Source organism: Triturus cristatus, chromosome 12, assembly GCF_964204655.1.
Source record: "Triturus cristatus chromosome 12, aTriCri1.1, whole genome shotgun sequence".
NCBI lineage: Eukaryota > Metazoa > Chordata > Amphibia > Caudata > Salamandridae > Triturus > Triturus cristatus.
In genome coordinates, this window is record NC_140595.1 from 616,996,164 (window position 1) to 617,013,276 (window position 17,113).

Below are 17,113 nucleotides of genomic sequence, written 5' to 3' on the forward strand. Positions count from 1 at the left end.
TGTCAAAGCGCTGGTCGAGTTAGGTCGTCTAACAGAGATCTCAATATTGTGATCTTAAAGCTCAGAGATCTAGCAGATGGTGTCGGTGCGTTCAAAATAAGGTTTGGGACACTTGCGCTGGACCTTTGGCTTTCAATTTGAACGTGCAGAAAGCTATCAGCCTCAAATGATATAGTGACTAATGCTGGTTAGTGTTCATGTGTCACGCTCTGCTTGTGGCTGTACTACCATTTGTGGCTGCAACTCCAAAAGATAATGTGTCATTAGATTATGCCACCTTGGGTCTGCAGGACTGATTGAGCAAACTTCCCATTTGTTTAAAGTGCACAGAGCACTATTATTGCATCTCTTTCCCGTTTTTCGCGCCGAAAAAAAGGTGGAAAATTGAACAGAGTCGCCATCTTGGGGTCAGGCGCCAGTGAAGGAAGGTTCTCACTATTTTCGGCTGTATCGCCGCTGAAATTGCGCTCTCGCTACCAAGGGCACCCTTCAGGAAGGCGTAGGGCAGAGACACTGTGCCATTTGAACATTCCGCTGGGCTTTAGCAACTGTATTGGCGCTTTTGTGGAGATTTACTTGCAAGGTAGCTGGCGGGCGGCCATCTTAGGGACAGGCAGGCGGACACACGGAGTTACTGGCAAGCTCGAACCACGCCGATAAGCTCACCAATTTTAAAAACTGTGAGCATACATTGACCGGCGCCTCCCTCATGGCTCACCTTCTCTCCGTGTGCGAGTCTCTTAGGTCCGCCGCTTTCCGCCAGGAGACGTGCAGGCTGACAGCGCTCCGCTCCGTGATCAGTGTCGTGGCAGCATGTCAGCAAAAAGGTGCGTCCGGCCGATATCAAGAGCCGAGCTTCGCACCGAGCGTGCCTTAGAGGTTCTAAAGCCCTGCTCCGCGGTGCATACGGGTGAAGAGGTGTTTTTCTGCCCCCGAAAATTGATGAGATCGCTCTCCTGCACGGCAGAGAACAGGCTAGGCGGCCATCACCAACGCCGTCCAAGCCACGCCCCCGTAGCTGTGTGCTTTTAAAATGCGTGTTTACAGTTCACTTAGTGGGTACACAAACATTGTTAGAACCGAGCATTTTCAGTGGCTAATGGCCTATTAACAGGGGGGGGGTGGGGGCGCATCACTAAAAAAACAATTGTTAATCGTTAGTTGGGTTACCCCTTTATTCAAAATAGTTTTTAGCAGAGTTCAACCTTTTCTTATTTTACTTGCTTGTGAAAACTGCCCGACTACAAAAAATGCTCGATAGTTACTAGTGCCAAAGAACCACTGCCAAATGGCAGAGTTCGTTTTCAAAGAGTACATTAAATGCTTTGTGCAGTTAAAGGAAAAGCAGAGCTTGATGAAACATCAGTTAACGGCTTATATGCATCTCTGTGTTCAATTTATAGTTGGTGAACCTGCAACTGAGCAGTGCTGTTGAACTGTTGCCGCCTTGGTTGCTCAATTTATGAAGATTTTAACAATTCAAAAAATGAGCTCATTGAACTTTTTAAAATACATATAGCTTCACTTTACATTAGCAGTGAACTTATTGCGAAGTTTCAACAGATGCGTTTTGATGAGACTAAGGACGTTCAGATTCACACTGAAAGTAAAAACAGCTGTAAATAGTGGAGGCCTTTTCTCAGATGTTCAATGCAGTAAATATTTTCGTCGATGAGGGATAGTGGTGGATGCCACAGCAAGGTAGTTTTAGTTTGCAACAAATTCTTCCGAGTTACATAGACAAGGTGATGCATGTAAACATGTGAATCACTGTAGACTGCAGCTTTGTGTCACAGCAGTCTTTTTTTTTTAGGTCTTCCCTAGCTATTGCGTTTACGCAATCGCTATGCGAGACTCTAGTAAGAGGTGCATTTTAAAGTGCTCCCAAAAGTGGATTGCATGGCGAGCACGCGCACAATCACGTGCATCGTGCAGCCATGCAATCTGTTTGGGAAAGCGCTTCAGCCCACTGGCGCGTGCACGTGTAGCCACAGCCTCTGCATCATACTTCAAAGGGTCCGCTCCCCCGCCTGGAATGCGCTCCCCTGCCACAGCATGCCGAGAGATTGTTTCCTCATGGCGCCTCTCACAACTGTCCCTCCCCCACCACAGGGCTAGTCTCACGGACGCATTGCCATCCATCGATTTCACTTTCATGCCCGTGTTCTCTTTGCCTTTCCGCACACAGCCCGCCATCCCCCTCCGTGTTTTCTTGCAGCTTTGCCCAGATCTGAGTCTCAAACAACCAAAATAATAAGTTTGCCCTGCACGCTTTCTGCGCTTACAAAGTTAACATATGCCGCGTTCATTCCCTTTTCATCCTTCTAAGGTTGATAACATAAGCTCCATTAATTCTGCATCTAAGGATTTAAATAACCATGTTTTCTTGCAACTTTAGGCACTTCACACACACAGCCGCACTGCTCACACACACAGGCATCAAGGCAGCAACAGAATGCCCTGAGCCCCACCAGTGTTTGCCACACACACATGCCTCTCGCATCTCGTGTTTTCTTCCAGCTTTGGCCCGTGTTCTCTTTGCCTTTTAGCACTCAGCTTCCCCGTAACCACCATTTAACTAACATCCTGCCACACTCATTCCATTTTCATCCTCGCTTTCACTTTCATGCCCGTGTTATCTTTGCCTTTCAGCACACAGCTTCTCCGTAGCCACCATTTAACGACCATCCTGCAGTAAACACCATTTAACTACCATCGTTTTAGTTAAAATAAAAGAATTGCCTCTAAGGGTTTAAGGAACCATAGAAATACAAGGCAAGGCAACATACACTCCGAATGCCACTCAGAGCCACATAATTACATACCACATAACTACAATGCACTCAATACAACAGACGCTCCAAAAACCAATCGGTGCCACATAGTTACACACCACATAATTACACAGCGCTCAATGCCACATACACTTCAAATACCACTCAGCGCCAAATAATTACACACCACATAATTACACTACACTCAATGCCACATGCACTCCAAATAACACTCAGTGCAAATTAATTACAATGAAAACAATGCAAGATACACTCAAAATAACACTCAATGCCACATAATTACACGACACTAAAATCAACATACACTCCACACAAAACCACTCAGTGCCACATAATTATATTCTACATAATCAGGGCTCGACAAATCCACTCGACCGCTCGCATTTGCGAGGTAAATTTAATGAGGTCGAGCTATTTTTAGGTCCTACTCGCCCTTTCTGGCAAGTAGGAAAACATACTAACTTTTGTCCTCTGTCTTTTAAAACGAAGCAACTGTGACAAGATAACAAGATTTAAAGGCCTTTTTATTGCTCACAAAGCAAATGAGCAATAAAGATGCCTTTAAATCTTGTTATCTTGTCACATTTGCTCCGCTTCCAGAGACAGAGGTCAAGTAGGTTACTGTTAGGTCGAGGAGAGTTTTCAAGGTACTAGACCTGCAGGACTAGTACAATTTTTCAGATTTTTCGAGCCCTGATAATTACTCTATCTATCGCCCTCACCTATCTATCTATCTATCTATCTATCTATCTATCTATCTATCTATCTATCTATCTATCTATCTATCTATCTATCTATCTATCTATCTATCTATCTATCTATCTATCTATCTATCTATCTATCTATCTATCTATCTATCTATCTATCTATCTATCTATCTATCTATCACTGGGCACCACTACATCACTGGGCACCACTACATCACTGGGCACCACTACATCACTGGGCACCACTACATCACTGGGCACCACTACATCACTGGGCACCACTACATCACTGGGCACCACTACATCACTGGGCACCACTACATCACTGGGCACCACTACATCACTGGGCACCACTACATCACTGGGCACCACTACATCACTGGGCACCACTACATCACTGGGCACCACTACATCACTGGGCACCACTACATCACTGGGCACCACTACATCACTCAAGGGCACCACTACATCACTCAAGGGCACCACTACATCACTCAAGGGCACCACTACATCACTCAAGGGCACCACTACATCACTCAAGGGCACCACTACATCACTCAAGGGCACCACTACATCACTCAAGGGCACCACTACATCACTCAAGGGCACCACTACATCACTCAAGGGCACCACTACATCACTCAAGGGCACCACTACATCACTCAAGGGCACCACTACATCACTCAAGGGCACCACTACATCACTCAAGGGCACCACTACATCACTATGCGCTACCACAGCATCAATTAACGCCACAGCATCAATTAACGCCACAGCATCAATTAACGCCACAGCATCAATTAACGCCACAGCATCGCTCGACACCACCACAGTATCAATCTGTACAACCATTCAACAACAATTGGCTCCAATATGTTCTCTCAATATTTAGGCTTTATTACAAATGGCACAAAAAATGATAATATTTAACTTCTGTTATTGGATTTTAGGCGCAATCAAATACACTAAACATAATCTTCACAAGAGTTATTAACAAAAGTTTAAACGATTGCCATTATAATTTACATTAACTTTTATTTAAGTATTAATTATTTGCAAAAATTAAAAGCCATTGTTATTTGTAATATCAATACATCTAAGTCACGTAAATACAACACATATTGCATTACAAATGCTATAGGTGTCACATTTGCAACAGTTAAAACTATTGACATTGTACATGAGAAAGCTAGTAATTTCAATATTTTCAATACCAACACATAAATAAAAAATTAGTCCATTTACAATACAAAAAGCTCAAACCTTCCTAATGCGAGACCTATTGCTTCGCAAATGCTTGTCCATTTTATGGTTTTGCTTACACTTGCCAACCTTATGCTCGCTGAGGGTATAATTTGCTAATGGTTGTCTAAGGTTTTACACTGTATTGTTGGCTTTAGTTCTAACATATTACCACTTTTACATTATTTTAAAGGCAGTTGCTAAGAATTAGTGTAAAGTGATGGTCTGCTGGTTTATGTCAAGACATTCATACCACGTTTCGTTAAAATATTTTCCACTCCTTTATAACAGACTGATGACGAAGCGGTAGCAGCATAAATGAAGAGCAAGTAAGGAAGGCACGACGATGCCCAAGGGTGGGTGTTCTAAAACACCACAGTCAGAAGATTTTCCTCTCAACAACGACATGGTGGAGAAGCAAACTGGAAAAAAGGTACTTTTTTCCACGCTTAGTGTTTTTGGACTATATTGAAGATTTTGTTTTATCTGAAATGTCATGTTTCCATTTGAACTGTAAAGGTAATCAAAGTAGATCTAGTGATTATTAGCCTTTTCCCAAGAATTGTATCTGAAGCATCTACAATTTTGCCTGAAATAAATGACGGTCCATTGCTTGTAAAATAGTTTTCGCATACAACCAATGTTCCAAATTACTCTAATTCATTCCGAAAGTCAGTCATTTTCCTACGTGCTAAACAATTCTTAAATTACCGTTACCTCTCAGAAGTCCAGATGTGTTAGTTTATTTTTTGGTATCTTTTATTCAGCATCATCTTCTCCTTCCCCACTCCCACAATTAAACATCGTTTGGTTTGGGTCGAAGTCCGTGCAGACATATTTTCACTCCTTCGATGTCGATACTTTATAAAAAAAAAAAGTCTTATTCACTTGACCTTGGTCCATGCTTACCTTCCTTCTATTGCCATCCATGATTGGTGAACATATTGCTTGATCTTAAAGGGGCTTTGCATTAGCCTCCTCCACACACAGGCTTCTTTTACTTCAAAACTGTCAACTTTTGTCTTGAGACATTGTCCCTACTATTTTGGAATATCACTATATTCCCACCCTTTTTATTTTGTTTTGCTGTTGGGTACGCCCTTTCGATTCTATTGAAGTTCATAAGAGCGTTTTTACATCTAAATTCAATTGTCCAGTAGCCTGGTAGCACTGGACTTTGGGCTCTGTCAAAAGCATCTGAAAAATGAACAGTAGCTGAGACCTTAAAGACCAATTTGTTAAAGAAAAAAAATTCTGATTTCGTAGTTTTTCCCCTCTTACTCGCAGGACTTTTGTCCTCTGTACTCCTCCCTATCTTCAATACAGCCATGGCTGCCAGTTTTAGAAAAGTTACTTTACCATGTTGAGGTACATATTTTCTCATTTATCCAACCATGTTACTACCTGCCTCATCTGTGTAAAATGCAAAAGAAGTATTGATGGACGGAATGCAGAACAAATCAAAACATTCACCCCCAGTCAAGAGATCTGGGTTAAATCCATCATTCTTTTGCTCGCCATGCCACCCCAGTTTAGACCTGGCCAAGGGTATGCCCAGACATGGGTCCCTTGCACTCCATGCCACTGGAATCAAGCTATCCTGGCTGAAGAGGGGTGAAACCCCGAAACCGGTCCTAGGATGCTTGTTTCCAGTCCAGGGAGGACCTGGCTTGGCAGTTCGGGCTGGACTGTTCCCATGAGGCACAGGGTCAAGACTGATTTGCAGATGGCTGGGTTCAAACTGGAACGGCATGGTGAGCAAAATAACGATGGATTTAGGCCCAGATCTCTGTACCGGGGTGAATGTATGACATTGTTCTGCATTCTGTCCAACTGTTGTTTTTGCATTCATCTGTGTAAAATGCATAAAAGTAGGTCATTTTATGTCACTATGACCGAAAAGCGCAAGAGTTGTAGCACTGGCTAGGAAAAAACGATCTGCACAAGAAAAAACAGAACAGGGAGTAGGTTTATGGGTAAAGGCGGCATGTAAAATATTTGTTTGGAGAGGGAGTGTAAATGTCAAACTTTAAGGGGAAGGACCAAGGTGAGGGAGCCTGAAATAAGCAAAAGCAAGATGTCTCGACAGTTGGCACATGCAAGGAACGTGTGGGTAATCAAAGATTTGCAGGGTTTTATAATGTTTGTTTACCTGGCATAAATAAAATAAAAAAAAATGGCAAGAAGTCAGAGCGGCTCCTGTTGGCCTTTTTTTCTTACTAAACATTATACTTTAGAGAGCCTAGTGTTTCAGGATTCAACTTGTAAGTTGAGCCCAGCCCCAGTTCATTCCTCATGATTGATAGGGAGTTCAAGAGGATTAAGGAGTTTAGCAAATGTATGTTATCCTCTACCAGCCTGGCATTGTGATGGTAAAGGATGTTGGCTTAATGGGTCGCTACACACATGCTCTTTGTAACACTGCCAATGAGTCTTGCCGATGGTCACTTCGGGCCTCTTTGGCTCAGGAAATTCATGATCGACAAACCGTGACCAAATATGTCATTTGTGCTAACCTCGATACTACAGATTGTCTAGGAAGGGTGAGTGCCTTCAGTGTTTGTTCCCCTTGATTGTTTTCAGATATACAAACCTGTCTCATGGGTTTGCCCTTTGATGACTCGCACCTATCAAGTAAAAAAGCTGATTCTGCCGTGGAGTGTTTTAAAGAAAGTAAAACTAATGCAAACTCCTGTTGTCTGACGCCTACCAAGCAGCTCCCTCATCAGTTATAGAGGCTACTCCAAGGGCTAGTGTACAGGCAAAGACTTACTCCCCATTCAGTACAGCATTAACCCCAGTCCTTTCAAGGCTGTGGATGCTTTTCTGGCAGGCAATGCACAAGCTAACTGGGGCATCAGTTTTTCCATTACTCTTTCCCTGTGACAGTAGCCACTAATTCCCTCTACTTTTCCCTTGGTGGCACACTCCTGTTTTGTTGAGGTAGTATTCAGGAGTTCCTCCTGGTTGATCCATCACATCTTACAGATGGGGCATACAAATAGTTCAGCAGGGCTCTGCTCTACAATTTTTATTTTTGTACTGCCAAATCTTCCCCCCACACCACGGCAAATTTCAGAGGTGCACCTGTCCATTCTGCTTCAAGAGGTGAGGGTGTTAATCTCCAAAGGTGCTATTGAGAGGTTTTGAGACTTAGGGGGGGGGGGGGGGGGGGCAGAGACGGTTGTTTCTTCGCCGTTTCATTGGCAAATTAGGATAGGAGTTTCTGGCAAATTTTGGACCCGTGACCTCTGAATGATTTCTTGCAGAAGAAAAAAAATTCAAAATGCTCACCCTGGCCAAGAATCCTGTCTGTTCTGGCCTCAGACAGGATGGTGCCATTGGACCTGCAGAACACATTTTCATACAGTTATCCTGCAGTCTCATAGACATTACCTGTGGTTCAGAGTAGATCAGGAGCATTTGTAGTTTGCTGTGGTCCTCTTGGGCCTCACCAGCACCCCTCCGGTGTTTACCAAAGTGATGGCAATCGTTGCTGCCCATCTTCAGGGGTCGGGATGCCAGTTTCCCCTTAACTTGATGACTGCCTGTTGAAGGTGGGCTCATCAGTCAGTTGTAGACAACCTTCAGATGATGGCAAACCTCCTTACGTTGTTTGGATTCACAAGCAGCAAGCTGAGGTTCACTTGATTCCTTTGCATAGACTCTCATACATTGGAGCTATCCTGTATATAGTGCAGTTCAGGATCTGCTGCAACTAGTCCTGGACATTTGGGCTATGATCACAATGTTTCTGCCTCAATCCAGGATATCCGTGAGGGCAGCTCTCAGTCTTCTTCGCCTCTTAGCCTCCTACATCCTCCTTGTCGATTACGCCAGGTGGCACATGCAAGATCTGTAATGGAGTCTGAAGTTCCAGTGGCCCACTATCAAGGAACTCTGATGGATATCATCCAGTTCTAGGAGGAGCCTGCTCATGATCTGCAGTGGTGACTGCTCAAAAGGAATTGCTGCAGCATCAAGCCCCTTTCCCTTTCCCCACCCAGAGCTGAGATGGTGACTGACGTTTCTTTGCAAGGCTGAGGAGGTCATCGGGGACAGATGGAGTTTAGAGAACTCTGGCAGCCTTATCAGTCTTTTGGACTTGAGGGCCATCCTGCCATCCCTCAAGAAGTGCATCTTCTCATGGCCAGTACCACCATCTATTGTACTGTAATAGGTAGGGTGGAGCGAGGGCCTGTGCCGGAAGGCCCTGTGCATCTTGAGTTCGTTGGAGCCTTGAAACACTTGGTAGGGGTTTTTAAATTCAGACAAGCTCATCAGGTGGTGTCTGGCAGATCACAAATTGCATCTACATCCCAATGTGGTGTAGGGCATCCTCCATCAGTGGGGAGAACCCTACCTAGAAGTTTTCACCACCATTGAAAACAGGCCGTGTCAAAAGGTTGTTTACCACAAAAGAGCTGCTCCTAGTGTGATAACCCAAACGAGTTACAAGAACGTCGTGAGTGTGGGCATCTCACAAAAAGTTACGGACTGGTCTCACACACCACCTGGTGTCATGCTTCATCATTGGCCAGTCCTTGTCCTCTAAAACCTTAGTTTGATAGAGGACGGGCATACACTTGACGACAAGGATGCACTTCTAAATGACTAAGTGGGGGCCCGTGAAATTGTGAGTGGGTTTAAAAATCATTATAGTAATCCGAAATATTTGTTTAATGCGACTGAAAACTATATGATATTAAAATGTATGTGGTGGTGATTGGGGTAATTAGTGTCCCCTAACAGTCTTGTGAATGGTCAACATGTTTCTGCCAAAGCGGCCCAGATGGGTCCATGGCATTCATCAGGACCTAATAATATCAAGGGGGCTCCGTTCTTACCAAACGTTGGTAAGAAGTTACCACTGTGTGGGTGTGGCGAAGGCCACACTTCACTTCCTAGCTTGCTTCCAATGGTGAAGCCCTAATTAAATGAACAACTTGTCTCATGGGGGAAAGGAATCCGATATTTAGTCACCTTGTAACACGTGTTGGATTACTCCTAAGTCCACTGCGTCTGCTCCCGCTCCTCCCGAATGTAGCCAATGTGTCAAAAGGTTTACACGTTCGAGATTCCACAAGAGCAACATTCCTGCTGGAATGGAAAATGGGACACTTGTATGCGTTCTTGCCACTACCTCTTTTGCCCTGAGTTCTAAAGATCAAATTATGTGGGCCCAGATTGCCCCCAACTGAGCCAGAAGAGTGCGATAGCCGTAACGCATGAACATGTGTCCTCCGATCAGACTGCCACTTCGGGAGGACTTCCTTTCTCAGCAATCAGGAGATTATAATCCATCCAAACCACTGCAACTTTCCCCTCTATGCAGCAGCAGTTGAGTGTTTGATTTCCCTACTGAAGTGGTAGAAGGCATTTTCACGGCCAGACTGTCTGACATGGAATTCACCTGCGCTGGATCAATTTGTTACTTGTTGTGGTGCCCAAAACACTTGACCCCTTACAAGTTAAGCTGTCGGACATTATTTTGTTTTCTGTAACCCAGCAAGGACTTGCAGTTAGCGCTGTATAAGGTTATTTTGTTGGGCCTTTCTGCATTTGCTGGACTATCCGCCCATGTTTAACTCACTAGTTGTTAAAGGTTTGACACATGTTCCTTTCTTAACCATTTATGATTACTCATTTCGACCTTAAATTTGTCTTGACATTTTTTTTTATTATTTATCCTCATCTCACCAATAAACATCTGCAATTCTCAGAGAAGCCGTTATTCTTATCTATGCGCCCTACGGCTGCTGCATACGCTTAGGCCAAACCGGGCCAACCCCCTTCGTTGGAGGCAAGGTGTAATCATAGGACCAGTTTGTTCCGGGACAGAGCTATACCAGACGCAGCTCCCTATCCCAGAAGAGTAAGACCTGCCAGATGTTCACACTAATCTGTCTCTCCCTCCTTGCCCAGATGAGCCATGGCGAACGCAGCTTTTAGCCAGTCCTTACATGATGGGGGCAGCAGATCTTTCCACTTCTTACAAATCTCTCTTCGGGCTATTAATATCAAATATAACAGACGTCTATATATCTACAGGAGATTCTTCACAAGCATTCCGTCATTCCCAAATATTACCAGAGAGAGATTAACCTTTATTTTAAATTTAAAGATTCCGCTTAAAAAATCCTCCACCCCCCCTCCTAAAGGATCCGAGATCCTGACATTCGTAAAAAATGTGAATGTTGTTGGCGTTAAGAGAATTGCACCTCAGACATTTGGGTTCAGATAGTGGTGCAAACTTGGCGATCTTTGCAGGGGTATAATAAAGCCTATTAATAATAAAGAAATGGTTCTTTTTTTAAGCTGGCCGGTTTAACGTATTTATAAAGGAGCTTTCAAGGAGGGTTCATATAGATCTTCAATCACAGGCTCAAAAGCCGATTGATTTCAGACTGTATACTGCGGGGGATGTTCCGAATCTTCCATCTCCAAGAACTTCTTATACCAAATATAAACCTCCTTTCTTTTGATACGCACTTGTTGTAATATTTGCTCCATCTCCCAATTTCCTTGTATATCTTCCTTTCCTGATGCATAACAGGCGACTAGTTGCAGGTATTTGAATCTAGAAAGGCCGCTTTGGACTTTGGTTCTTAAGACCTCCCAGGGATACACTCTTTCGGCCAAAACAAGCTCAGACCAAGTAGTAATCCCAGCCCTTTTAATTGGGATTGCAAGGCTATCCCTCAAACATAACTGAGTCCCTGGAGAGTCCCACATCGGGGCAAAATCTGAATAGTACCCTATACCCCATTTACATCTAACCTTGTGCCAAAGAGTAAGGGCAGCGCTAAGTACTTTCAACCGAACCTTTTTGAAGAACCTATTGAAGACATTTATAAAGAAAGCCTTCACCTCCACAACCCCCCTCTGACCTCGCCATTCCCCCCAATAATCTCCCCCAAGATGTCTCTTTCGGTTTTATCAATAACATCCTGATGTTTTTAAATTGGAAGGCGTCGGAGTACCAACTAATATCTGGTAGAGCTAGCCTTCCTTTAGTGAGCCTACGTCTTAGCTTTTTCCGCGACAATCTTGCCCCCCTATTAGCTCAGACAAAACTGCCGATCTTACTTTGGATTTTACCTCTATCTTTACTAGAGAATTAAAGGGGAATAGCATTAAACAGAGAAGTCAAATTGGGTAAAATAACCATTTTCACCAGGTTGACCTTACCATAGATTGTCAGTGGGAGATTATTCCATCTTGCAAATAGACGGTCCACTTCTTTTATTATCTTATTCAAATTAATCTGAGGGCTTTTGCCCAGATATTTAACAATAGTGATACCCAGATATATAAACTCATTACTCTTAATACCATCCCAGCCATCGATGTTCCAGCACATCACCTCAGTTTTGGCGGTATTTGCCAAGTATCCCAATAAGCTAAATTCTACCAGCAGGGCCTCAACCCTTGGGATAACCACCCCAGGATTATCCATATATAACAACAAATCGTCAGCATATAGAGCCAACTTACTACAATATTGCTGAGATTTGAAGGGGGAGATTGTATCTAATTTTATAGCTTGTGCCAATGGCTCTATATAGATATCGAAGAGCAGCGGGAAAATACGACAGCCCTTTCGCGTTTCTCTTTGAATGTTAAAGCTGGAAGTTAGCATGCCATTTAACAGAATTTTTGCGGAGGCACCCTGATAGCAGTTTACTAAGGTTTGAACAAAAATAGGACCAAAACCCATCTGCCTAAGTACCTCCCAGAGGTATACCCAGCAGACTCTGTTGAATGCCCCTGCAGCGTCGAATGCCACAACGGCCAAGGGATCCGATCGCCCCATTGCCAAATCGATATTACCAATTTAACTGCTGTCTGCTCCTGGATATATCTCCCGGGGATAAAACCTTTTTGATCAGGATTAATCAACTAAGGGGCCAACTTGACCAATCTCCCTGCAAGAACGCTCATAAAGATCTTATAGTCTGTATTCAGCAGAGAGATTGGTCTATAGGAATCTGCTTTTAAAGGATCCTTCCCAGGTTTCAATATTAATATGATAGTTGCTTCTTTTCAGGAATTCGGGGACTAACCCTCCGCTCTATACACTGTTAAATAAGATACCCATTATCGGAACCAATTCATCGATGAGTAGTTTATAGATCTCACTGGGGAGCGCGTCCGTGCCAGCTGCCTTGTTTTTACATTTACTTATTTAATCTCGGATTTCAATCTCAGTAATTGGGGCGTCTAAGCATCCCACATCCCTCATTGGTTAAAGTTGGTAGAGATTTACTCTTCAACCAGGTTTGAAGTGTATCAATGTTAGGCACAATGTCTTCCTGATATAGTTCTGCGAATAAAGAGAGAAGGCTGGCTTGCATATCCACCTCACTACTTGACTTTTCACTGCTTTTGTTTATTATCAATTCATTAATGTTATTTTTTTGTGCGGTCTACTCTTGCTTTCCATGCCAAGAGTGCTCCTACCTTCTCACCGTACTCTAAGTTTTGCATATTTTTTGTCATCCACTGTGCCCTACATTTATGATCTAACTTTCCCCTATATTCCTGGCGAGCATCTTCCAAATCCCTGTTGACCTGAGAGAGCCTATCAGTACTCCCCTGGTGGAAACGAGACCGCTCCTTCTCCAATTAAAGGATTTTCCCCAACAACGTCTGTAGCTCCCGAGCACCTGCCCTATTCTTAGAACAGATAACACTGTGTAGGATGCCCCTGATGTTAGCTTTAAAGGCATCCCAAACAAAGTCCATGGAGGTAGAACCCATATCACCAAAATAGTCTACAGTGGCTAATTTAAGAGCCCTTACTATATCAACATCTACCACCATAGACCTTTTAAGTGTCCATCTGGGAGATAGATTTGGCTGTTTTCCAGCATAGGAAAACAATATCGGGGCGTGGTCGTAAACATGGCTGGGCAGGACAGTAATACCAGTAATATTGACCAAACCTGGCCTATCCACTAGAACATAGTCCAATCTGGAGGAGTGGCCATGCTTCTTACTATGAAACATGAACCCTTGTTTGTCGCCTATTTTTACCCTTCAAACATCTACCAGATCTAAGTCATGTAACATATTTTTCAATGCTCGTTGTACTCTGGGAGCCCCCACGTAGTGGCTCTGATTAGATCGATCTTTCATAGGTTCAAAGAGAACATTAAAATCACCTCCTATTACTGACGATACTACTGCAAGCATATTTGATTGTAATTTACAAATGTACATCGGGTCATCACTATTGGGACCATAAAAAGATGCACATGCTAACTCAAGACCTCCAAAGTCTAAGTGCCACCAACCACCTCCCTGACTGATCGGAATGGGTGGATTTGATAGAACATCCTGCTCCCCGTTTTATCAGTATGGCAACCCCCTTGCTGTGCACTGTCTGTTCAGAGGTACAGAAATATTCAACCCAGGAATATTTAGGGAAAATAGATCTGCATTCTGCATAGCTTAAATGTGTCTCCTGAATAAGACAGATTTGAGCAGTGGATAATTCTAGATATTTCAGAACCAGTATGTCTACGGGGGCACCTTAACCCATTAACGTTCCATGTAATGAACTTAACCTCACTACTCTGGGGGGAAATACCTGCCATCTAGGTATGAACCCATATCTGCCATATCAGCCAATGTGAGATTGAGGATATTTTTCACTCCACCTGTGACCCCCCCTCCCTTTGGGAAACCCTCCCTTCTATTAGGCCAAAGCCTATTCGGACTCTGTCCCATGGGATTTAAGAAAATTAATATCATGACATTTGATCACAGGTCTCACTTGACAGGGCTCCCCCTTACTTCATTCTTCTACCTTCCACATTCTCCCACTTATACGCCTCCATTAATTCTTTCTATAAGCAAATCGGCTTCTTTAACTGAGTGAAACATATACATGTGATTGTTCCACATGACACTCAAAGATGCGGGGAACTTCAGTTGAGCCTTAGCCCCCAGTTTATTCAAAGCCTCCATTCTTTTGCCCAGTTCCCGTTGTTTTGTTGCAGTAATATGAGAAACATCCAATCTAATAGAAAAAGAGAAAGAACTGGAGAAGGATCTTGATGATATAATGCCTTCCTTTAAAGCCAAGGTGAGTATTGCTTCCTTGACAGTATATGTTAGAAAATTAATTAAAATTTTCCTTGGCTTTTGTTTGGCCGGGTTTCTTTTAAATGGATCATGGTGCACTTGTTGTATTTCCTGAGCAAGATCTACGTTGGGAGAGTTTTTTAGCACTGTTTCTTTTAACAGGGAGATCACAAACCCTCTAATATCCTCACCTTTGATTGCTTCCGGGACATTAATAAGTCTTAAGTTATTCTTCCTAGTATGGTTCTTAAGACGCTCAAGATCTTTCTTCAATTCTTTGTTCTGATTTGCTAGTTTTGCCATCATTACATCAGTTCTTAAAGAGACCTCCTCCATCTTTTGGCTAACACCACACAGGAAGCTTGGATCGCAGCCTGGTTAGTCTCAGAAACTGTGAAACTATTTCTCATTTCATCCTTCAAAGCTACTAAGATGTCCGCCAGGGAACCAGAGGAACCTGCTGGGCCTGAAGTACCAGAAGTCGTCACTGGATCAACAGTCGCAGGAAGATAATTTTGTTGACCTTCATAGACCTCACTGACCTCTAAAACAGTGAACCTATTTGAGAGATCGACTGTAGGGTGTATAACAGAATTAGGAACTCCTGAAGCACCAAAATTCTCAGCACCCATTACTGAACCTCCCAGAACACCCGGGGAACTGGGGAGGTCCGGCGGGTGCATGTCTACTTGCAAAGAGTCTGACATATCAGGGAGACTGCATTGGGCAGGATCTTCTATAATGGCAGACTGCAACCTGCCGGGGATTTCCTTGTCTAGAGCCAATATTGTAGAAGAGGAAGTAGACGAGACCTTGTAGAACAATTTTAGAGAAGGTGTTATCTTAACTTTTGAGGCCGCTATATTCCTACCCTTGCCCTTCCCTCTTCCTTTAGGCTCAACGGCGGGATCAATATTAGCCCATTTAGACTTAGCTAGTTTATCCGTCACTCGCACTTCCACTACAGGTGGAGAGACTCTAAGGAGGAGAGAGGACTGAGGGATATTGATAATGCCATGAACCCGAGCTGCCCTTGCACGCAGCGTTTATCTGCAGTCTTTAGAAGGTGAAAATCAAAGTGCTGCTGCTCACTTGTCTCCATACAGTTTAAAATCTCCTCTACTCTGCTGGAAACTCGATTGAGCAGGACAGGAGGAATCTCTTGATAGCCCTCACAAGAACGGTTAAGATTGAAGTCCCGCAAAAATCCAAGAGGGCTCTTACCTTCTTGCTGTGTACGAGCCACCATATATTTCCTGCACATACCAGGCTTCCTACCTGTACGCTTGATTTCCCCGTCTCAGCGCCGCCGACTCCACCGCCATTGCCGAGTTTCAGACTGGAATAATCTCCAATGCTCACTTTGCCTCCAGTAACATGGACCTGGAAGCAGGCAACACCGCTGCGCCTCCACTCCCGAGCTGCGATTTCCCACCGTGACACTTGAAGCGACGGCAGAGTCCAGCGGAGCTCCGGGGCCATACGCTTTGAAACAGGAAAAGAAAACCAGCAAAACAACAAAGCACTTCAGGATTATGAGAAAGTAAGAAGTAGCATTCATTTAGTTGATTACGACATTCTGGGGTAGTCCCTGCTTGAGACCAGACGTAAACCCATGGAAACAGGAGCCGTGACCGTTTAGCTTATGGCCGCCATGTTTTCCCGGTCTTCACATTTATTATGTGTATGCCATTCGAGTCTATACATAGTTATTGGGACTCATGTCCGTGAAAACAGTCTTCTTCACTATGAATAAGTCAGCCTGGAGAGTTAAAAAGTTGCAGGCACTTACATGTCAAATGACCTACACAAACTGCTTTCCCAACATTTTGGTACAGAGAACCCAGATATTTTTCTTACCGAAGGATGCGTGTGCCATCATTTTTGGTGGTTAATCACTCAACCAGCTTGTTTATGCTCCACTGTACTCCTTAAAAGAGAAAGTCTCCACTGTTGATTCCTACAAGAAGGCATTGATTATTTTTATATCAATCATACCAATGTAGTGGACAATACGCTTTCTGTTGAGATTTCTGAAATGAAGAATGTAAAGCGGAGGACCCTGTTGATGTGGATAGAAGTCTGAACACGATCTGCTGTGCAGTGATGAAGCTACAGCCCCTTAAGGGTCTGAGAACCCATTTTACCATGGCCAAGTCTGCTACAACTGCGTTGGTGCTAGGGATGCCTCTCCTTGACATTTGCCAGATTGTGACTTGGGTGTCAGTGGATGAGTTTACAAAACACTACATCAAGATTATGTTGGGAAGAACACTG

At 43.7% G+C, this 17,113-nt stretch overlaps 1 protein-coding gene across 3 annotated transcripts in view; it reads left to right on the top strand.

Moving 5' to 3' along the window:
* Nucleotides 1–17,113, top strand: part of ANKRD11 (ankyrin repeat domain 11) — a 1,275,279-nt gene that overhangs the window by 646,928 nt on the left and 611,238 nt on the right. For all 3 annotated transcript variants that reach the window (XM_085639477.1, XM_085639476.1, XM_085639475.1), the window contains one exon: nt 5,036–5,177. In XM_085639477.1, coding sequence (XP_085495603.1) covers nt 5,091–5,177 — 87 coding nt within the window. In that variant the 5' untranslated portion in view covers nt 5,036–5,090. The remainder of the gene's footprint in view (nt 1–5,035; nt 5,178–17,113) is intronic.